Below are 23,299 nucleotides of genomic sequence, written 5' to 3'. Positions count from 1 at the left end.
GCCTTTGAAATTTACTAAATATTTTTCATCTTTTATTTTAGGCCATGCTTGAAGTCAAAATTATGCCTGTTTCCAACCTTACCTATGAACAAAGAACAAAAATATGAGGATGAAGAACAGAGAAGCAGAGGGAGAGACTTTCACTAGTAACCATCTTTTTGTTATAATATGTCTTACCAATTTTACATTTTTGAGGTTTTTTGTTTTTTTCTCATTATCTTAGCTCTAAAAATCCATCTTCTGTCTTTTGGTTTCCATACAGTGATGTTTTCTTTGCAGCTCTTGCTTCATATCATTTTCTGAATCTGTATTTCTCATTCCTTCCACATTCCTACATCTTATTCATCATTTAGCGACTCCATTGTTAGAACTTCACCCTCCGTGGAAACTGCAAATGCATCCTGCCCACACCTACAATACCATCCCATTGCTCCTGCCCACACCTACAATACCATCCCATTGCTCCTGCCTTGATATTGGGGTACAGAGTAGAAAAGATGAGAAGTAACAAGAGCAATCAAGGTGATATTCTTTTTTACTAAAACCAAGTGAAATTAATCCCTATGCCACATTATTATTTATTTTAAACTGGGTCTAATCAGCCATCAATCAGATTTGTTAAGTCAAACAGCAAATGTGTCCTATCACTATTCATTGTTACTGGTTAAGGTATGTCTTTGCCTTCATGTGTATGGAAAGTTCAGTTTGATGTGCTTCAAATGACAGATGCCAATCTGGATTTTGTATGTAAACTTTCTTTTAATTGTGTATAATAGAAGTATTAAAAGGAGCAGGGTGTGATATGTCATCCTAATGTGCATTATCAAGAGAGAGAGGAATCCTTGTTTTATTTAAAGCTTTTCAAATTTGCTTCTAATTCATATAAAACAATTTCAAAAACTGGAACAATAAATATTGTTTTCTGATACAATTCAAATTCAATTTTATGGTCAATCTTCAGAGACACTGAAAAAAGCAAACTGTATTTCCTTCAGTTCTAATCCCCTTAAAACATAAATGTTCATCATATTGCTGTTCCTAAAATGTCACTTTGTTAACCATAACAAGAGTTGTCACCATTATTTTCCATAGATTTTTTTCCTCTATTCATACGTGATGAATGTCAGAGGACCATAATGGGAAACCACACAAAACTGACAGTGTTCATTCTAGCAGGTCTGACTGATGACCCACTATTCAAAGTCGTGCTGTTTTTCTTTCTGCTTCTCACCTACTTGCTAAGTATCATGGGCAATCTGACCATCATCACACTCACGCTGTTGGACACTCATCTTAAAACTCCCATGCACTTTTTCCTCCGGAATTTTTCTTTCTTAGAAATTTCCTATACCACTACATGCATCCCGAAATTATTAGCAGTGATGGCCACCGGGGACAAGACTATTTCCTACAATGGTTGTGTCACCCAGGTATTCTTCGCCTTCTTACTTGGAGCGTCTGAGTTTTACTTGCTGGCAGCCATGTCCTACGACCGCTATGTGGCCATCTGTAAGCCCCTGCATTACACAACCATCATGAGCAGCAAAGTCTGTGTGGGGCTTGTGCTCAGCTGTTGGCTTGCAGGTTTCTTTGTCATCTTCCCACCCCTGGTGTTGGGTCTAAATCTTGACTTTTGTGCTTCTAATGTCATTGATCACTTCTACTGTGACACCACACCCCTCATGCAGATCTCTTGCACAGACACACAGACCCTGGAGAAGATGGGATTTGCCTCTGCGTTGGTGACACTCTTAGTCACGTTGGCAATGGTGATAATGTCATATGCTTTTATTGCCCGCACAATTCTAAAAATCCCTTCAACCAGTCAGAGGAAAAAGGCGTTTTCCACATGTTCTTCTCACATGATTGTGATATCCTTGTCTTACGGCAGTTGCATCTTCATGTATGTCAAACCATCAATGAAACAAATAGTGTCCATCACAAAGGGGATTTCTGTGCTCAATACCTCAGTGGCTCCACTTCTGAACCCTTTCATCTACACGTTACGGAATGAACAGGTGAAAATAGCCTTCCTTAATGTGATGCACAGGGTTGACAGTTTGTCAAAAAAGTGAATGTTCAATGGAGTTATATAAAGGAAATTGGTAAAGGGTCTCCAATAATACAAGAGCAGTCTTCAAGAGTAGTTTCTGTTTATGCTCTTATATTGCTTTGGTTTTTCCCAGTGTTTTTTCAGTGTGATGCACAACAAAATAGAATCCTTGAAAAGCACAGTTCTTTTTTTTTTTTAAAGATTTATTTATCTTTACTGGAAAGCCAGATATACAGAAAGGAGGTGAGACAGAGAGGAAGATCTTCCATCTGTTGATTTGCTCCTCAAGCGGGAAGTAGTGCAGCCAGGATTAGAATCGGACCCCATATGGAATTCTGGCATGTGCAACATGAGAACTTTAGCCACTAGGCTACCACACCAAGCCTAAGCACATTTTTTTTACTTGAGATTGTTTTATTTTCTTAATTATCTTTCTCTTTCAATTATCCTTGTTCAGCTTTAAATGTATTTTCATAATTTTTTCAGCCTTAAAGATATATTTTGTCTCATCTTACTTTCTTTCCATGTGAGTATTTGAAAGAAATCAAGCTGAGATTTTAATGTTTGCTTTTGTCTAAGATTTTCAGTTATTCTGCATTATATTTCAAAGTTATATTTAGTGCATGTAAAGGTTAATATTTTTCACTTTACTTTTGCTCAATTACAATCAATGTAAAACTAATACATATATTTTTGCCACAGTGCCAGTTAATTATTGTATTTTGTGCTTAAGTAAATTAAATAAAAATTACTATCAATATTGGTGTTCCTCTTTGGAAGTGTATATTAAAAATAAATCAATGTAATTTCTATTTTAAAACACAGTCTATAGAAATTTGTCATTTAATTTCTATTTAAAAGCAGTTATATTTATAAATAGTTTAATGAAGATTAATAAAAATGTAGCATTTCATTGTTTTATCAAAAATAAATAACACAGCACAACACTTTATTGATGGTTTTATACCCTGCCTCTAATTCAACAACAACAACAACAACAACAAAAAGCCCTTGCAGCTTTATCTGAAACGGATATAGAAGTTAACTGGCAGTGACTTGTCAGTGATTTGCATGTGACTTTCAGAAAGTTGGTAATTTACTTTAGATAGATAGAGGTGTAGACATATAAAAAAAGTATGTATTCACACTTCCTAACTACATAGAAAGTAGAGTTGTTGAATAAACATTTCCTTTAGGAAGATTTTTATCTCTAGCTCAGACTGTGTTAGGAAACTCTGAAAATAATTTTTGCATGATGACCAGAATTTATATAATCAATCACAATGGAAACTGTTTTCAGAGATACATCTTACTTCATGATATTCTTATAAACCTATGTTAATAGAACATTTGTTTTTCCATTTAATTTTTTAAAAAGCCATAGATATTGCTTAAAAGAATATTTGCTTGAAACATAGTGTCTGAAAAGACAGAATAAAATATAGCCTGAGAAGAAAAATATATATAGTATACATGTATAACAGAGTTAAGAATCGTATGTGTTTCTGTAAAGTATATAGAATGAATTGGATTTTTGAAAATATGTAGTTTCAGGGTCCTCCTGATCCCGTACGTCTGTAGACAGCAGGAGGGATCACATATCAGGCCCACCCAGGATCTTCTTGATCTCTCATAACCAGTGGTGGTTTGCACAACACCATATCAGGTGCCAGAGTGCCAATGACACTGGGCAAAGCCCTCAGGCCATCCATTTGTGCTCTCTGGGGACTTGAGGGTATGGGCTTACAAGGAACCTGGGTATGGCACAAGTGAGGGAGAGCAGGGACCTGAGGGTTCATGTCTGGGTGAGGAATGACTATTGAGGAACCTCCATAGACAAGGCCACTGTACGTGCAGATAAGTCAGGGTGTTAAAAATGAACAGTTTGGAAGGGGAAACGGGACAACCTTTAATGGTCAGAACAAAGCACCAGTAGATGTGGGAGAGCTGAGCTGGGGTAGTTGGCAGTACCCATCGCTGAATACTACTCACTGGCACACATTAAACCTAGGGTTGAGGAGTCTACCTGGCAGGGGTAGATCACAGCACCCACCAGCAGGAGCTGGAACTGAGAGCAGGCTGGACACAGAACAATTGAGCCTTTATTATTCCCAAATGTCCTTATTATGTCCCACCTTTATCTTGGAACTTACTCTGAGATGTGTAACTGAGTCCTAGTTTCCTGGCCCTAGTTTCCTGCATGATGGATGCTGGGTCCGTGAGCCCCAGGAATGGGGGGATCTAGCAGGGCTTAGGTCACCTGCCCTGGTCCTTAGGCCTGACTGCAGTGGGTGCCGAGTCCATGAGCCCTGGGAGCAGGGAGTATGGTAGGGCCTGGGTCATCTGGCTCGTGTCCTTCAGCCAGCCTGAGAAAACTCATCTTACTCAGTGGAAAATATAGAGAAGCAGGTGGCAGGCCCATATACACCCGGAGGATATGGCAGTCCATTGGAGCCTGCAGAGGACATCTGGTCCATAGCATAGAAAGAACAGAATAAACTGTACAACTAGCCAGCCATATGAATACCATGGAAAAATGGCATACACACAAGATAATGTAATTCAAGATATTATTTAATTTCTACACCATGTTCCAACAGCATCTTATTTATAATCAGATTTGTGTCATTGTTTTGAACATTACAGAATTTTTGAAGAATATCCCTAAAAGCTGCTTTCACCTGCTGGTTCCTTAGAGTATAAATGAAGGGGTTCAGTAAAGGCGCAATGGAAGTATTAAGCACAGCTACACCTTTAGTTAAAGTTACCCTTTCCTTTGCTGATGTCTTCAAGTACATAAAGATACAGCTCCCATAAGTAATAGAGATGACCACCATGTGTGAGGAACAGGTGGAAAAAGCCTTTGTCCTTTGTTGAGCAGAAGGAAATTTGAGGATGGTTTTGATGATGAATGTGTAGGAGAGGACCACTAACAGCAGTGTGATGACAAGTGTCACAATAGCTAAGACAAAAGCCATCAGTTCTATGACACGTGTGTCTGTGCATGAGAGTTGCAGGATGGGAGAGGTGTCACATAGGAAGTGATCAATGGTTTTGGAAGCACAGAAATCTAGCTGGAGTCCCAGGACTAAAGGAGGGAAGATGATAAGGAATCCAGTGACCCAGCAGCTGAGGACAAGCTGGTAGCACACTTTGCTGTTCATGATGAGTGGGTAATGCAGTGGTTTACAGATGGCAACATAGCGGTCATAGGACATGGCAGCCAGGAGGTAAAACTCTGTACTTCCTATTAAAAAGAAGAAGAACAATTGAGTTACACAATTATTGTAGGAAATTGTTTTGACCCCAGTCAGAATGCTGATCAGGAACCGTGGAATGCAGACTGTGGTAAAGGAAATTTCTAGGAAGGAGAAATTGCGGAGGAAGAAATACATGGGGGTCTTGAGGCGGGGATGCAGCAGGGTGAGGAGGATGATGGCTAAGTTCCCCGTCAGGCTCAAGACGTAATTGAAAAACAGGACCAGGAAAACCACAATCTGGAGCACAGGGTCATCTGTCAGCCCCAGTAGGATGAACTCTACTTCCTTTGATTGATTGTTCATTTTTCTCGTGTCTTGTCACATCTGTAGAAAATAAAAATTAATATCATTATCAAAAGAGGTATTTCTTCATTTTAAACAATAGAAAAATCTCCATTCAGAAACTTCCCTATTTGCAGAAATCAGCTTACATTTCAGTTAATTATTCAGGTTATAAAACAGAGACTTGGATTGTTCAGAGTTAAGTCCTTCTTACTCATTTCCAAGGGGATCATCAGTCATACGTGTAACTCTAAAATGTAGTGTTCATTTATTATCTGATTTTCAAAACTTAATTCTAATAAGATATTTATATATCCAATATTTTTGAATTTATACATTTATCCATTATCTCAGTAATTTGTCACTTCAGTAACATATTGAGATGGTTTTGTGCACAGCTGCTATGCTAATGGACAATTTAGGAATAAAAACAATAGTAAAGGAAAATTTTAAGTAGTAATTCTGCAAAAAAAAAAAAAAGCACAGGGATCTGAAAATGAATGTTTACCAGAGTTTGCATAATGATGCAGATCATCTGTGACCTTTGGTAGATGAGAAATAGGTGATAAATAATCCAACTTGGAGTTCTGGGTCATGAGCCAAGTCAACCAGGACGAACACTGACACTTTGTGTATTTTCTCATTACTGTCCTCCAACTGTGACCAGGCCTGATTGGGGGGCAACAAAATAAGCCCTATGGAAAAAGGACATTGATAACTAACGTTTAAGCTAACTTGAGAGTGATGTTCCAGAGGCAATAATGTAATGTGCATTCTTCTTTTAAACGTAAGACAAGTAGTTTATAATTCTTGGGTGTGATGACAGAGAAGTAAAACTGCATATCATATAGTATAATTTAAGTAATTCTACATGAAATGTTTTATGAGATCAACAAAATTTGGAAAAGTGTACTTTTCCCCCCTTTGTAACTTGCAAGAGCTGAAATAGTATATTATTTCCCTAATAAATTTAAAAAGGTGTGAAGTATAACCAAAAATACAGAAATACAAAACCAACATTTTGGCATTTATACACACATCCAAAGAAACAGTCCTACACTAGATCAATAACCAGTACTTGATCACCTTTGCAGTTTAATGCATTCTACATGTCTGCTTCTCAAGTTGCCCTTTTATGGGTAAATATGTTGCTTTTCAGATGTATTTTTATAAGACATAGGGAACAAGTTTATCTGCCTTATCTTCTAGGAATTCTCAGCCCCTCACACTCCTGACAATCATCTGAGACATCACGTTCCTCTCTGTATCATTTCATGTTGAACATCGTGGTAATGTTGCTATGTAGAAAAGAGAATTAGATTTCTGCTTTCAGTTATGGTTTTGAAAACAGGCAATTTTTAGTAATGTGAAAACCAACATGAAGGGTGGTAGAAACAGTTCATTTAAAATTAAGTCTAGGAAATGTTATAAGGGAAAATAATGGAGCCACCACTATTGCTTATCAAGTTAGGGATCTTCTCATCTCATACTAGGACACCTGGGATTGGGTCCTGCCTCTGCTCCCCACCCAACTTTCTGCCAATGTGTCTTGGAGTCATCATAACGGCAGCCTAAGTACTTGCATTTTGGTAGGAATCCTCCTGAAAGTCCTGGCTCCTGGCTCAGCTGGGCCCTGCCTGAGCTGCTGTGGCTATTTGGACAGTGCATGAGCAGATGAAAACTTCGTCTTTCTCTCTGGTCCTCACCCCTCTCTTTCATTCTGTCTTTCAAATAAATACACAAACAACTTATATAAGAAAAGAGAACATAAGATGAAGAAAAAGAGTGTTCTGGAAACCTAAATCAAAATGGTACAATTTCTCAGTTTAACAACACTGAAACTACATAACCATGTAAGTAAAGATACAATAGTAGTAGAAATGTTTAATACATTGTTTGTTTTTATTTCTACTTTATATCTCCTTGTTCATAGCCTAAAGCCTGAAAAGCACTAGTAAGACTGTAGGTTAGTGTGATCACTGTACAAAACACCTTAAAAGTACAATTAGAAAAGTTATATTATCCAGCTACACCACTACTGTCTACAAACCCAAATGACATTAAATCATTATATCAAAATGAGATTTGCATCACCACATTTATTTTAGCATTATTGACAGTAACCATGGTATGGAAGAAAGGAGACTGCCAACATAGGAATAGATAAAGCAAATATTGTGTATGTATATAATGTAATTATTCAGCCAACACGAAGTGATGCAATTTTTGAATTTGTAAAAAAAAATGCACTGGATTGGATATTACAAGAAATTAAATAAACCAGACATTGAAAGACAAATATTGCATGTTCTTCCTCCTATGGAGAAGGTTTAAAAAAGCCTGTCTGAACATAAAACGTTGATTACTAAAGGTTCAGCGGGACGGGGGTACTGGGGGAGAATGCATCACAAGAGTTCCAGTCGCTTCCTGGGGTCACACAGCACAGAGAGGTGACTACCCTTCATAAAAACCTTTCATATATATTGTCTAAGCAAGTTGAAGTGAGGAATTGCAAAGTTGCAATTGGAAAGGAATGACAAAGAGGAGGGTGGGAGTGTTAATCACCCCAATTTGATCAGTACAAATACACTGAAGTGTTGTGTGAATCAAGGAAATCATAAAAATAATTAATAAAATAATGTTATCTGTGTGTCAGACAAAAAGACAATTAATGAAACGAATATGGTCATCTGTTGACAACTATTTGGGTAACAATCACTATTTGCAAGGCTCTGCATATATTATGTCACACACAGCGAGATGAAGTGTAAAATGTGGGGCAGTATTCCGCCTTGACTTTGCATCAGGGATTCAGAGAGAAAGAGATTACTTTCAGAAGGTATGCCCTCAAAACTACACAGTTTATGCAAATAGAAGCCAAGTTTAAGAAAAATTCGTACGAAACAATGAGTGATAATGTTAGGAAAACATTTTTTCTGGTTTTGTTTTTTTTTCCTATGAAAGCTCTTTTACAAAACAGACCTCAATAAGATCACTTGTTCTACACTAAGGATATCCAAAGGTTTTTCTTCAGTTGGAAGCTAAATTATTATTCTTTGGAAGTATGACAATACAGAAACAAATATCTGAGGAACCCAAAGCTGAGTCGAACAGAGTCAAACAGTTGACAACTTCTGGCATTATCCATGGCAACTTACAGGAAGGTAATTTGGCTTTATGGGTCTTTAAGTTGATCTTATGGGACTATGAAGAGATAAGATAGACATTAAGGGCAGATGCACTAATACAAGTAGTAGAAAAGAGAATGGCTTGAGCACAATTCAGCTGGAAACAATTACTCAAATTTTTCTGTTTAATTTGCCCCCGAAAAATCATAGACACATGCAGAGTGTTTCACTGTCTGCATCACTGTTATTGTGAATGAACACAAATAGTAATAAAATATTTTCACTTACACAAATCATCCAAAGGGTGACATTGACACCAGCACCTTTTCAAATTTGTAAACTGGAACTTTATCCTATCAAGCAACTGCTTTGTCCTGAATCATCAATCACACATAGCATGCCTCCCTCCAACATGCATTGTAAAAAGGAAAAAACAAGAACAGTACCAGATTATAAAAATTTGAGAACAATGGCGAACAAATGCAATTGTATTAGGTTTTGCCAAATATTATCACTATCACTTAAGTATCAAAAATTTTAAGTTTCAGCTCATTGTTGAACTATATTTATGACCCTTCACCAATATCTATCTAATAGTCAAAATGTGAAAAGCAGCAAAAAGACTAACCCTTCTGAAGTTTAGTAATTATATTCAGTTGAACGTTCTTCACTCAGCAGTAACTTCTTACACTGGAGCACTGATGCTGCCTCCACCTCCTAAAACTTCCTTCCACCCTAAAACATACGACTAATGTCAGTGTTCTCTCACTGTTAATATTTTAACTGATTTGTCAATATTATAGGAAATGGTATCAAATTATCCACTTTTCTACAATTTATACTGATCTTATTATGTTAAGTGTTGTTGACACAGTATGGTATGACAATCAACTGTCTTGAAGTCAAGGAAGATTTAGCTCTTCCATGTCTTTGTAGAAAAATAGTCTAATAAGCGAAAAGACTTCTCATGGGAGCAGAAATCAAGGAACACCATTTCCAGAGAGATTCCTAAATTGTATGTTACACACAGCTACTGTTGCTTCTTTGAAATACGTCTCTACAGAATTCGGCATGACCTACCATAATATTAGATTGTGTTCCACATATCCTTTTCCAAAATCCCACAAACATAATTAAGAATTTGGAAACAAAAAGAAGGAAGCACACTAAATATTGATATGAAAAGTGGAGATATCCCTTTTGTATCAATTCTGAAGAAACTAAACGCTAAGCAAAACAATTGAGGCAAAGAAAAACAAATACTAAATGTTCCTACTCATATTTGGAAGCAAAAAAGCACTTGTTATTCTGTCTTTTGGGTAATGGCCATTCTAATCGGGTTGAGATGGTATCTCATTGTAGTTCCAATTTGCATTTCTCTGATGATAAATGATGTTGGGGCATTTTAAAAGTATTTGTTAGCCATTTGTATGTATATATTTTTAAGATTTATTTATTTCCACTGGAAAAGCAGAATTACAGAGAGGAAAGGAGAAACAGAGAAAAAGACCTTTTGTTCACTGGTCCACTCTGCAAGTGGCTGCAAAGGCTGGAGCCAGGAGCCAGGAATTTCTTCCAGGTCTTGGACGCAGGTGCAGGGTCCCAAGGCTTTGGGGCATCCTCTACTGTTCTTCCAGACAACAAGCAAGATAGCTTGATGGGAAGTAGAGCAGCCAGGACACAAACTGGCACCCAAGACATCCCGGGTGTGCAAGGCAAGGATTTAGTCGTTGAACCATCTCTCCAAGTTCAGCCATTTGTATTTTTTAGCACTGTTTTTTGAAGTTCTTTGCCATTTCTTAACTTGCTATAATGATCCAGTCATCCTGCTACTGTGTAAATACCCCAAAGAGTTGACAAATTCTTTAAAGAGGTACCTATACCACAGGTTTATAGCAGTACTGCTCACAACAGCCAAAACATAGAATCAAGGTATTCAATAGCAACTGAATGAATAGGAAAAATGTGACACACACACAAGCACACATAATGAGTTGCTATTCAGCTATAGAAAGAATGACATTCTATCACTTGCACCAAAATGAATGCAACTGGTATTGTGGCATTGTGGTGTATCAGGTAAATGTAACTTCTGTCAAATAGAATCTAAAAGCTAGTTCCTTATAATATATGGTTGTATATAATAATTATTTAATATACTTTTAAAATTTATTTATTTTATTATTTTATGATACATTTCCATAGGCTCGGGGATTTTCCTTCTCCCTTCCTAAATCCCTCCAGCCACTGATTTGCCCTCTATTATTACAATTGCATAGTCCTTCATAAACATATATAGATAAGATGTACATAGACATCAGTGACTAATCCTTGCTGTTACATTCATTTCATTTATTTGAATATATACTAGTTAATTGGTAGTATTGCATAATCATAAATGCCAATTTTATGTTGTTGTAATGGATCAAAGATAAAGTACACTGTTGATAGTTGCATGGTGTGACCCATTAAACACACTTTATGAAAAATTTCACATTCTTGAACACTAAAAGTCTTAAAAGACAAATAGGGCATATGAGAAATTAAGCTAAGTTTCTTTAAAACGCAAGGAAGAAAGTAAGATGAGAAAACAGCTCTAGTGAAAAATAAGCTTACAGAACAACATTTTTCATGTTTTTAAAAGTAGCAAATTTAAAAGAGGGAGTGTAACAAAGCTTAAGAATTCGACATTTCAAAAAATGTTTCACAGACCAAATATTTAATGAAAAATAACACTTGAAAATATACAAGGTTAATACCAAAGCAATAAAAAGGCATAAAAAGGAGACATTGTCTTTGAAGCCACTATTGATATTATTCAAGACTTTTAACTCATTTCCTTTATGTAACTCTATCGAACATTCACTTTTTTGACAAACTGGCAACCCTGTGCATCACATTAAGGAAGGCTATTTTCACCTGTTCATTCCGTAACGTGTAGATGAAAGGGTTCAGAAGTGGAGCCACTGAGGTATTGAGCACAGAAATCCCCTTTGTGATGGACACTGTTTGTTTCATTGATGGTTTGACATACATGAAGATGCAACTGCCGTAAGACAAGGATATCACAATCATGTGAGAAGAACATGTGGAAAACGCCTTTTTCCTCTGACTGGTTGAAGGGATTTTTAGAATTGTGCTGGCAATAAAAACATATGACATTATCACCATTGCCAACGTGACTAAGAGTGTCACCAACGCAGAGGCAAATCCCATCTTCTCCAGGGTCTGTGTGTCTGTGCAGGAGAGCTGCAGGAGGGGTGTGGTGTCACAGTAGAAGTGATCAATGACATTAGAAGCACAATAGTCAAGATTTAGACCCAACACCAGGGGTGGGAAGATGACAAAGAAACCTGCAAGCCAACAGCTGAGCACAAGCCCCATGCACACTTTGCTGCTCATGATGGTTGTGTAATGCAGGGGCTTACAGATGGCCACATAGCGGTCGTAGGACATGGCTGCCAGCAAGTAAAACTCAGACGCTCCGAGTAAGAAGGCGAAGAACACCTGGGTGAAACAGCTATTGTAGGAAATAGTCTTGTCCCCAGTGGCCATCACCACTAATAATTTCGGGATGCATGTAGTGGTATAGGAAATTTCTAAGAAAGAAAAATTCCGGAGGAAAAAGTACATGGGAGTTTTAAGATGAGTGTCCAACAGCGTGAGTGTGATGATGGTCAGATTGCCCATGATACTTAGCAAGTAGGTGAGAAGTAGAAAGAGAAACAGCATGACTTTGAATAGTGGGTCATCAGTCAGACCTGCTAGAATGAACACTGTCAGTTTTGTGTGGTTTCCCATTATGGTCCTCTGACATTCATCACGTATGAATAGATGAGAAACAAGAACAATGTCAATGGGAAAATAATAGTGATGACTTGTATTAAAATTTAGCATTAACTAAGAGGTGTTTCAGATGGAATAATCTGATGTTCATTCATGTTTTAAAGATGGCTATTTCATAAAGAAAAATGTTTTGCATTTTTACAGTGTCTGGATAAGGTCACAAAGCCTTAACCTACAATTACACTAGATAAAAATCCATATAATTGCAATAATTTTTCAGTTTTATGTAAAAAAGGAGGAATTTTTAAAAATCTTAAATATGTTTCTCTTGATAAATCACATTAAGAAAGACATGCAATTTTGAACCAGTGCAATTTAAAAGTTTAATTGAATAGAATTAAAGCTTTGCATCAAAACCTAATTTAAAGTGTATGGCCTAGCCATCATTCATGTGGTGCTAGTATACTTTTATCACTGTATTAACTAAATCAATATAGAGTCTGGTAGTGTTTTTTTAACCAATCTCATGGTTAATGTGCTCCAATTTTTTAAATATTTTTTTTTGTTAGAAAGTCAGATATACAGAGAGGAGGAGAGACAGAGCGAAAGATCTTCCATCCACTGATTCACTCCCCAAACGACCGCAACAGCCAGAGTTATGCCGATCTGAAGCCAGGAGCCCGGAGCTTCTTCAGGGTCTTCCATGCTGGTGTAGGATTCCAAGGCTTTGGGCTGTCTTCCACTGTTTTCCCAGGCCACAAACAAGAACCTGGATGGAAAGTGGAGCAGCCAGCGTTAGAACAAGCACACATATGGGATCCCAGTGTGTACAAGGTGAGAACTTTAGCTGCTGGGCTATTGTACCAGGCCAAATTCAACTTTAATGAACAATAATATTATATAGGAATTCATTTTGTTTGCTATCCTTAATAAGAACATTTCACTGCTGTTGTCCCCGCCCTCATTTCAGCCTGGACCTCACAGCCAAATCCCATAGGAACAGTGCTGCAATGTACCTTGTGTGTGTGTGGCAAGCCCCCCACAGTTTCCTCTGAGGTTAGAGTTCTCTGAATGGAATAGACAAAGTGAAGAAAGAAATACAGAAGCATGAGAATTATGGACTTATGAAATAGTAATAAAGTGAGAGATGCAGAAAAGATCTGTGTGAAAACAGAAAACCAGGGATATTTATGAGCTAGAGGAAATGATGTGACTAAGTGCAAGTTCTAACAAGGAAATACTGACCAGTGAAGTTCACTTCTGTGTCTGTTCTTCATACCCACATTTCTGTTCTTTTTCTACAGTAACGAGAGGAAGCCTCAATAATTTGAGTTCAGCATGACCTGATACGGAAGAGGACAATCTGACAAATTCCAAAAGCATAATGAATCCCCAAAAAGTGCTGCAAAAATCAGAAATAAAGGTTTTCTTATTAAAAGGATACTCACATAACCAGGTAGCATTCCATGTAAGATACTAATCCTGGCTAGCTTCTCTAGAAGGTTGTGCTGGCGTTCTGAGCTAGCAAATTGGATATTGGGGTTTAACATGAGTAGTAATTCTGAAGGGAATTGCTTTCACGACATCTTCACCATCAAGTACATAAAACAGTTAAGTTTTTGTGCTTGCCTGGCCCCGTAAAACACAATATTTTGTATCCCCAGGACATCAGGATGATTATGAGGAAGGAACATACATACACAAAAATAAACATTTGAAGAAAACTAAAGTTGTTTGCAGTAATAGTGAAATTAGTTTCTAGAATGAGATATAGCGAAAAGTTCCACAGAAAAGGAACTATAGAAACGAAATATAGAAGCCTGTGATGTTCCCTCAGCAGCAATAATCGAGTTCTGTGCTTAAAACCAGGCACAAAGGGACTTGACAAGTTTGTAGATCATTCTTGTTAAAACTGTATCTACAGGGCTCAGCACAGTAGCCTAAGTGGCGAAATTCCCCACCTTGCATGCACTGGGATCCATTGTGGGTGCTGGTTCTAATCTCAGTGACCCCACTTCCCATCCAGCTCCCTGCTTGTGCCTTGGAAGGAAGATGGCTCAAAGCCTTGGGACCCTGCACCAATATGGGAGACCCAGAAAAGGCTCTAGGCTCCTGGCTTCGGATCAGCTCAGCTCCTGCCTTTGCAGCTACCTGGGCAGTGAATCATTGGTCAGAAGACCTTCCTCTCTTTTTCTCTTCCTCTCTCTGTATCTGACTTTCAAATTAAAATAAATAAAAACATTTTAAATGTACCTGTAAAATCTGTTCTCTTTATAGCAATACAAAATTTTTAAAAAGAAAAATTGAAATAAATAGCAAATTTATTTTGGAAATCTAGGTGTAATTTTTCCTATTACCACCACATTCACTGGTTTCAAAGTCTCTTTGCACCAAAATGATTATCTTTCTGTTCCATTTCTTTAAAAAGTGCTTCAGTGTCCTATAAGTTAAAAATGTAGACACGCATAGTGCCTTTTCCTTTTGTGTATTCCTTGAGCTTTCTGCTTATTGTGAGAGAGTCTGCTGTAGAATTTTCTTCATTACACAAAATACCCATTAACAAACTTTGTAGGAATCCATGTACCTAAAACACCTAAATCTCCCGTCATATTATCCCTTAGTAAGAGTTTGACAATTATACACAATAATGACCCCTTAGCATATACTACAATAAATAACTAGAATTCACGTGATCAAACCATGAGAAGTTGGCCCCTGAGTATTCAGCTCTGTTGGATATCCTGAAAATCAAATCAACTTAAGAGTTTTAATAGCTTTTCAATTCATAATCATTACTACATTGTTCATCTTCTTTCTCTACTTTTCCTAAAGGTTTGGGGAGAAAAAGATTAAAAGTGGTAACATTTAACAAAGAAAGTATCTTATAGGAAGTGCTATTTTTAACTTTAGAAATATTGCTTATGTTTATTTTTTGAGTTCAAAATAAGCGTGACTTTAGAACATTAAAATGCAAGCATTTGCCGTACATGTGGAAATATCTTTTAAAATATAGACACACATAAAATAAATATTCAGACGCTACCATCTGTGCCTCAGGGATTCTCTCTTCCTTTCTGCTGGATTGCACACACTTCCTCTCTGAATCAGTCCCATGCTGCCCCACAATCCATGCAATGGCAAACCAAGGAGTGATTTGAATTGCTACTTCGTTGCAGGCACAGGAGTGCATTAAGTTCCCACTTCACTGTTACTTATTTCTGGATTGGCTCCATGTCTAGGTATCATGCCTAAAATGTATCCACTCTCGATCTAGTGGCGTTCCTATGTTTCCTTTTTTTTCCCTTTTTTGTACCATCAAGGAAATTATTTGAAGAACTCTCAGAAGTCTGTAAAATCCCAAACCACCACTTCCCAGAGGATCAGCAGCTTATATGCTTATATCTATACAACTGTTCTCCCCAGGCACTAAGTGTTTTGCAAAGCACAATTTGTGTTTGGAGAGAATCTACTTCAAACTAAGACACCAGAGGGTTCAGGATGAACCACTTTTTTCTGTGGTTGCTCTCTCACATGCATTCTTATTTTGAAATCACAGATGTGTGGAGGAGGATTTGGAAGTAATAAAAATGATTTTGTGTGGGAGTGAGTGGTTGGTGGGACTCAGGCAAAATGGTGCTTTTAGCTAAGTATATGATTATTAGCTTGTTATTAGCGTTGTTGGTTTGTTAAGTATTCCATGTTTCATAGTAGTTTCTGCTTCTTATCTGAAGTCTGTGACACTCTCTTGAGAATAAAAGTTTGTTTCTTTTCAAAATATTTATTTGTTTTTGCAAGATGGAGTGGGGGAGAGACACACACACACATAAATTTTTCATCCATTGGTGCATTCAAACAGTGGTCATATCAGCCAGGGTTGGGCCAGACCAAACCAAACCGGGGAGCCAGGAGCTTCATCTGGAGCTCCTACATTGTTATAGGAGCTTAAGCACATGGGCCGTCTTCTACTGCTTTTATAGGCAAATTAGCAGGCAGATGGATTGGAAGTGGAGCAGCAGGGACTCGAACCAGTGTCTATATGGAATACTAAAGTGGAGGCAGTGGTTTAACCCACAAGTTCACAATGCTGACCCCTTACATTTTCTCTAAGTAAGCACTCTTCTCTTCCAAAGAATAGATGATTTACTCACTTGCCCTTTCTTCAGCTTGTTCTTGTGATGGGACTAGAGGTCAATGGAGACCACTTGTGCAACTCTAATAATTACCCTTACATGAAATCAAATTTCTTTTCCAGTTTATTCGTTTCTACTGCAATAATGCTGAGATGAAGGAATGGCATTTGGAATCATGAATGAGTAAACACACGTGACACGGCTGATCAACAGGACAAAACATATCCATGGCCCTGTCATCACTGCATTGCTATGAACACGCAGGTACAAACGGTAATGGAAGTGTTTAAAAACCCCAGCCTGAATGCTTAAAGGAGATGGAAACAAATGCCTACTTTGTTTTGTGATATTTGTCTTTCTCTCTTCTCTGCCAAAATTACATTATTGCCAAAAGCCAAGAAGGGTGTGAATTTTCATCTTACTAGAGTGTCCTTGTCTAGCCCCCTGTTCCATGCAAATTGAAATAAGCAGAAAAGTCTGCCAGAGACAGGATTTCCTGACTTTCAAGCATCCAGCTGCAAATTGAAGTTCATTTTAGTTGCCCCTCTGTGGAGTCCGATAAATAGCCATGTGGAGAAGGTACCGGATGAATGCTGTCCATAAAATGTACCGGTAGCATCAGTTGGGGGATTCCAGGGTTAATAAATTCCCGGTCTTTGTAAGGGCTTGATTTTAAAAGTACTTACATTTTCCCTGTTTGGCAACATTTTCCTTAACATTCAGATAAGAAAGCAAACACACAAATGAACAAAGAAGTCTCCCTTTGTTCATTAGAAATATGCTTGTTCAATTTGCCAAATCCTCTGTTTTTCTACTGGTCTGTTTCTTAGGTGAGAAGTCACTGTGTGACAAGCCAATACTCAGAACTCATCAAAAAAGTTAAAAACAAGGTTGGTGTGTGAGGTCCTATGGAAATAATTGTTTATAATTTTAGACTGAGACACCCAAGTCTGTAACTATAATCATGCAGATTACATATTAACATTGCCCCCTACATTACCTTACAGATAACTGGTAGCTCTTCGGGCTCCAAGTCAGTATCTATTTTTGGAAAAGATACTGCAATACTTTTGTTGTTGTTGTTGTTGTTGTTAGATGTTTCATGGATTATAGTTTTAGTCTCTTTTTTAAAAATTCTTTGTTTTCAGGATGTAATTCCTTAGGCTCAGGGCTTTCTCCTTCAACCTTCCCCCACCCTCTCGGTGTTTTCCCCATATTGTATCAATAGTTCAGCCCATTAACAACAGTCCCAAGCCCATCATTCTGCAATTTAAATGTATCCTGACAAAGTCCAGCGTTCCAGTGTCAAGATGTACTTAACAGCTTCACTGGGAGTCCATCTTTTATTCAGAAGTAGAGATATTCCCACTTCATGGTATACTTCCCTTCATTAAGCAGATCCTGCAGATAAATAAATGTATACATGCTTACCTTTGTATCTATTGAGCTTGTATTTTGCATGAAGGCTGCCTTATATCAGAGAGAATATATGATATTTGTCTTTTGGGATTGACTTATTCCACTGAGTATAATGGTCTCTACTTAGGACCATTTGGCTGCAAATGGAAAAACTTCAAACTTTTTCATGGCTGAGTAGTATTCCACAGAGTAGATGTACCATGATTTCTTTTTCTACTCCTCTTATGACAAACATCTGGGTTGTTCCCAAATCTTTGCGATTATAGATTGTGCCGCTGTAAATACAGGAGTACAGATCCCTTTCTCATATGTAGACTTCATTTCCCTCAGGTATATTTCCAGAAGTGGCATAACTGGGTCATATGGCATATCAATTTTCAGTGCTCTTAGGACCCCCATGCTGACTTCCACAGTGGTTGTATTAGCCTACACTCCCCCCAACAGTGAAGAGGGGTGCCTTTCTCCCCACATCTACAACAGCAGATGTTGTTAATAGAGTCCTGAATGTAGGTCAATCTCACTGACCTTAGATGGAACCCAACATGGTTTTCATTAATATTTCTCTGAAAGCTAGGGAGCCTGAGCATTTTTCCATGAGTCTATCAGCCATTTGAATCTGTGCTTTTGAAAAATGTCTGTTCATTACCTTCACCCATTTCTTTACAGTGTTGTTTGTTTTGATGTCATTGAATTTCCTTCATTCCTTCCTTGTTCTTCCAGTTATCCCTCATGGGAAATTTGTCCCATTTCATGACAGAATAGGGGTGGTTAAACTCTCTGTTTGTGTTTTGCCAGAGGAGTAGGTAGGTGGCTGGGGGCATGTGCAGGTGCCAGAGTAGCCTCTTATTGCCTCTGCTATCTTGGTAAGTTAGCTACCGGAGAACGATGGGTGCAACAGTTGCATTTAACGCTAATGTGGTACAACGAGACATCTGCAACAGAAACTTTCTTCTGAGGAAGTTTCTGAAAATAAGCATTGTTAGAACTCCTCCACGTTGCACCACATGCCAGGTTTTTTCATATTTCTGCTCACACCAAATCTGGGTGCTCAATTCTTGTATTTATAGTTTCACTTTTTAATCTCCCAGTCATAACCTAATTGTACTCAGTCGTTTCAAATTGAAGGGTCAGATAAATGAAAGACAAAGGTATTTTTCTAAAAGTTAATGAAATTTGGGACAGGTGCCATGCCTCAACAGGCTAATCTTTTAGCCTGAGTCACTGGTGTGCTATATGGGCACCAGTTCATGTCTCTGCTGCTCCACTTTCCATCCAGCTTTCTGCTTACGGCCCGGGAAAGCAGTAGAGGATGGCTCAAAGCCTTGGGACCCTGCACCTACATGGGTGATCTGGAAGAGACTCCTGGCTCCTGGATTTGTATTGACTCAGCTCCGGTCATTGCAGCCATTTGGAGAGTGAATCAGTGACTGGAAAACTGTCTACCTCTCTCTCTTTCTCTAAATTTTCCTTTGAAATAAAAGTCAACAAATCTTTTTAAAAAGTTAATTGAACTTGAATCCATTAATCCTGATTCTTAATCTGTGTCCTATTGCTCTTAACAGGATACCTGAGGATACCTGAGGCTGAGTAAAATGAAGGAAATAAGTTTATTTTGATGCTGAAAAATCAAGTTTGAGTGACTACATCTGGTGAGGTTTGCATGCTACTTCAATTCTTAATAGAAAGTGCAAGGACAAGTAGGCGGTTGTACAACAGAAAAGTGAACTGACCCATTACTCAGAAAACTTTTGTCTTTGGATCCAGCACAGTAGCCTAGCGGCTCAAGTCCTCACCTTGCATGTGCCCAGATCCCATATGGGTGCTTGTTCCAATCCCAGCAACCCTGGTTCACATCCTGCTCCCTGCTTGTGGCCTGGGAAATCAGTGCTTGATGGCCCAGAGCCTTGGGACCCTGAATCCGCTTGGGAGACCTGGAAGAGACTCCGGGTTCCTGGCTTCAGACAGGCTCAGCTCTGACCATAGCTGCCGCTTGGGGAGTGAATCATCGGATGGAAGATCTTCCTCTCTGTCTCTTCTCCTTTCTGTATATCTGACTTTCCAATCAAAAAATAAAAAATAAATCTTAAAAAGAAAACATTTATCTCTCTTATAGGCTTTGCCCCATGATTCAAAAATCTTCTACCTTTCAAAAGATAGAGAAAAGAGATTTGTTAAAATTCAACATGGCTTTGTGATACAAACTTTAGCCAAATATATTATAGGATGAAATGCTCCTGTGTAATAGGGGCACATACAAGAAGCCAAATGCTTGCATCATGTTGAACATTAAAACTTTAAGCACATAACAAGAGGAAATCATTCATTCTCACCACTTTTATTCAACATAGCATTGATATACTAGTTACAGGAATTGGCCAATAGGAAGAAACAAACTCAAACTGTTTGCACACGACGTTATGTACAGAAAACCCCAGATTCCACTGAAGAAATACTAGCAGTAATAAACAAATTCAGGAAGATTGTACGATCTAAAGCAAATGTGCAAAAATTAGCAACATGACTATAAACAACTAGTCAATAAGCTGAGAAAAAAGCAGGGGAATAATTCCACTTAAATAGTTAGGCAAACATAAATAGATAGACAAAAATAAAGCACCAGGGAATAAGTATAATGAAATAATTTTTTAAAACTACACAGAAAAACTAAAATTAATGGTGAAAAAAATTATAAAAAACACAAAGAAATGGACAAATAGCCCATTGTTTCCAGATTATAAAAAAAAAGTATTGTTAAGATGTGCATACTAGTGGAAGTAACTTACAGATTAAAAGCAACCACTATGTTTTTTTCCACAGAACTAGCAAAAGCATTGATGAAATTTGTGTGGATCTAATGGCCCAAGCAACTTGAGCAAAAGGACAAAGCAGAAACATTATATTACCTGACTAAACTATTTTACAAGGCTACAGTAATTAAAACAGCATGGTACGGCATGAAAGCAGATCCACAAACAGAACAGATACTAGATATAAACCCTCATATCTACAACTAAACAATTTTTGAAGAAAGTGCCAGAAAGTTAATTATAAAAAGAAGTCTTTTAAATAAACTTACAGGGAAAATTGGGTGCAGACAGCCAGCAGAATGAAGATAAGCCTCCATGTCTCATATCCAAGGGTGAGCTTAGGGCAGGTGTTATAACACATCAGATTAAGCCTCTGCTTCAGATATCACTATTTTATTTTGGAGTGCCAGTTTGTATCCCTGCTGCTCTACTTCCCATCCTGTTCCCTGCTTAATGGTCTGGGAAAGCAGTAGAGGAAGGACCAAAGCCTTGGGACACTGCACCCATGTGGGAGACCCAGAGAAAGCTCCAATGTCCTGAGCTTGGATCAGCTCATGTTCAGCCATTGCGGCCTTTGGGGAGTGAACCAGCAAATGAAAGATTTTTGTCTCTTTATCTCTGCATTAATCTGGTCTGCCTTTCCAATAAAAATTAAAAATTTAAAAATTTAAAAATCCTTCGTGTGTTTCTTAAATTGGGCTTTCTAATTTGTTGTTGAAGAATCTCTTGTACTCCTTAAATATTCCAGATACGAACCCATTATTGGACACATAGTTTGCAGATCTCTCCTCCCATTCTGCCCATTGCCTCTTCACATTGTTAATGGTTCCTTTTCATGTGCAGAAGCTTCTTAGTGAGACAGAATCTCAGTTACCTATTTTTAATGTTGTTGCCTATGCCTTGGGGGTCTTAGCTAAGGTGTCTTTGCCTAAGCTGTTGTGTTGTAGTCTCTCTCCTGTGTTGTCCTGTAGTAAGTTGACGGCTTCAGTTTCTGGGTTTGGATATTTCATCTTTTGGGGGGATTGATTTTTATCTAGTAAATAAGGTAAGAGTCTTGTTTCAAACTTCCACATGTAGAAACCCAGGTTTTCCTAAGTGGAAGAAAATAGAAAAAAAAATTGATAGAAAAAAAAAATAAGAAAAGATGAATGTGGAATATTCATGAATATGTTAATTTATGGGAACTAGTATTACAATTCACTTGTAACTACTGAACCATTTATCTGAGATTTCCAAAGCATGGTACATGGTAAGCAATCACAGGTCGTGACATTCGTTACTGAATCTTCTGGAAGGAGAGTCAACAGAAGAAAGTGTGTGCTTACACTTGTGTGTTGCTGTGTCTTCAGACGGCACTTCTGGAATACAGCGTCACAGTCCCTAAGGGGATGATGTTCTTGACTCTCAGCTGCCCTGAGGATTCTTTATTATTGTTAAATGTCTCCCTATAAGACACAGAAGGCTGTCTGTGGGTTCAGCACACAGTTAATTTCATATTGCACTGTATCTTTTCAAAAGTATCCAATGCTGAGCATGTGTCAGTTGTAGCCAGGAGGGAAATCTAGTAGTTTCCCTGTATTACATAAAATTTTTTTTTTCAAAAAAAATTGTAAGACAACATGAAGTTTAATCAAATATTTTAAAAGAATGAAGTGCTTCGTGGGAAGAAATTAGCAGCAGTACGCTCCTATTACCTCATGATGAGTTGAGTATTGAAGGGCAGGTGACTAAGTGTCCAGGTGTTTACGTAGAACTGCATCCATAGAATACATGAGATCTGTTCTCTTTATATAAATTAGGTGAATGCATTCATTTTTCATAACATAGCTGATAATAGGAACTGTTAAATTGCTAAAAGATCTGTTATTTTGGTTTGCAGGTGTTTTTGAGTGAAAGATTATAAATAATATACATGAATGATTTAAATTGAAAAATGTTATCTTACGTACTTATCAGATTTTGTGATGCCTAACAAAGCTTAACCCAGTCACCTTCTTCGGCTTGTATTCAGATGATTTTATAGTGTGACTTGAGTTTGTCTTCATTTACAGGGAATGGAAAGGGACTGGTGTGATTGTTGAATTGGGGGGTGTCTATTTCTTGATGCGTTGGAATTTTTCTTGGCGTGCTGAATAATCACGCATTTGTAGCAATGTTGCCAGGGGATGGCTGGTCTAAATGACGACAGATTTATAAAATATGGCTTCACAGCAATCTAGATGCATTATGTTAGCTCAATCCAGGCTGAGAGACACTGTATTTCCCACTAGTTCAATGGTTCTATCAGAGATGACTGAACAGTCACAATCGTTTTTAAACAGGCCATGCTTCACCCTTTTCTTCTGCTCTTGCTGCTATTTCTGGCTGGAATATCTGTGTCATCCCACCCTATCTGTGTGGGAAACAACTGAGCATCAATTATATACTTAGAAAT

At 37.8% G+C, this 23,299-nt stretch overlaps 3 protein-coding genes across 3 annotated transcripts; 1 reads left to right on the top strand and 2 right to left on the bottom strand.

Annotated features, from left to right (window-relative positions):
* Positions 1-1,136: 1,136 nt before the first annotated feature.
* LOC121159160 (olfactory receptor 6C74-like) lies at positions 1,137-2,075 on the top strand. Its single transcript, XM_040984165.1, has one exon. The coding sequence runs from the start codon at positions 1,137-1,139 to the stop codon at positions 2,073-2,075; it is 939 nt and encodes a 312-aa protein (XP_040840099.1).
* Positions 2,076-4,623: 2,548 nt separating this feature from the next.
* Positions 4,624-5,616, bottom strand: LOC121161528 (olfactory receptor 6C6-like). The gene has a single exon (XM_040987968.1). It carries the CDS (start codon positions 5,614-5,616, stop codon positions 4,624-4,626), a length of 993 nt encoding a protein of 330 aa, XP_040843902.1.
* A 5,969-nt stretch (positions 5,617-11,585) lies between these two features.
* LOC121163294 (olfactory receptor 6C74-like) lies at positions 11,586-12,524 on the bottom strand. Its single transcript, XM_040990770.1, has one exon. It carries the CDS (start codon positions 12,522-12,524, stop codon positions 11,586-11,588), a length of 939 nt encoding a protein of 312 aa, XP_040846704.1.
* Between the last annotated feature and the right edge of the window lie 10,775 nt (positions 12,525-23,299).

This window comes from Ochotona curzoniae, unplaced genomic scaffold, assembly GCF_017591425.1.
Source record: "Ochotona curzoniae isolate NIBS_2020 unplaced genomic scaffold, NIBS_Ocur_1.0 contig_1014, whole genome shotgun sequence".
Taxonomy (NCBI): Eukaryota; Metazoa; Chordata; class Mammalia; order Lagomorpha; family Ochotonidae; genus Ochotona; species Ochotona curzoniae.
Note: the sequence above shows the minus strand (reverse complement) of the source record. Positions and strands in the feature narration are given on the sequence as shown.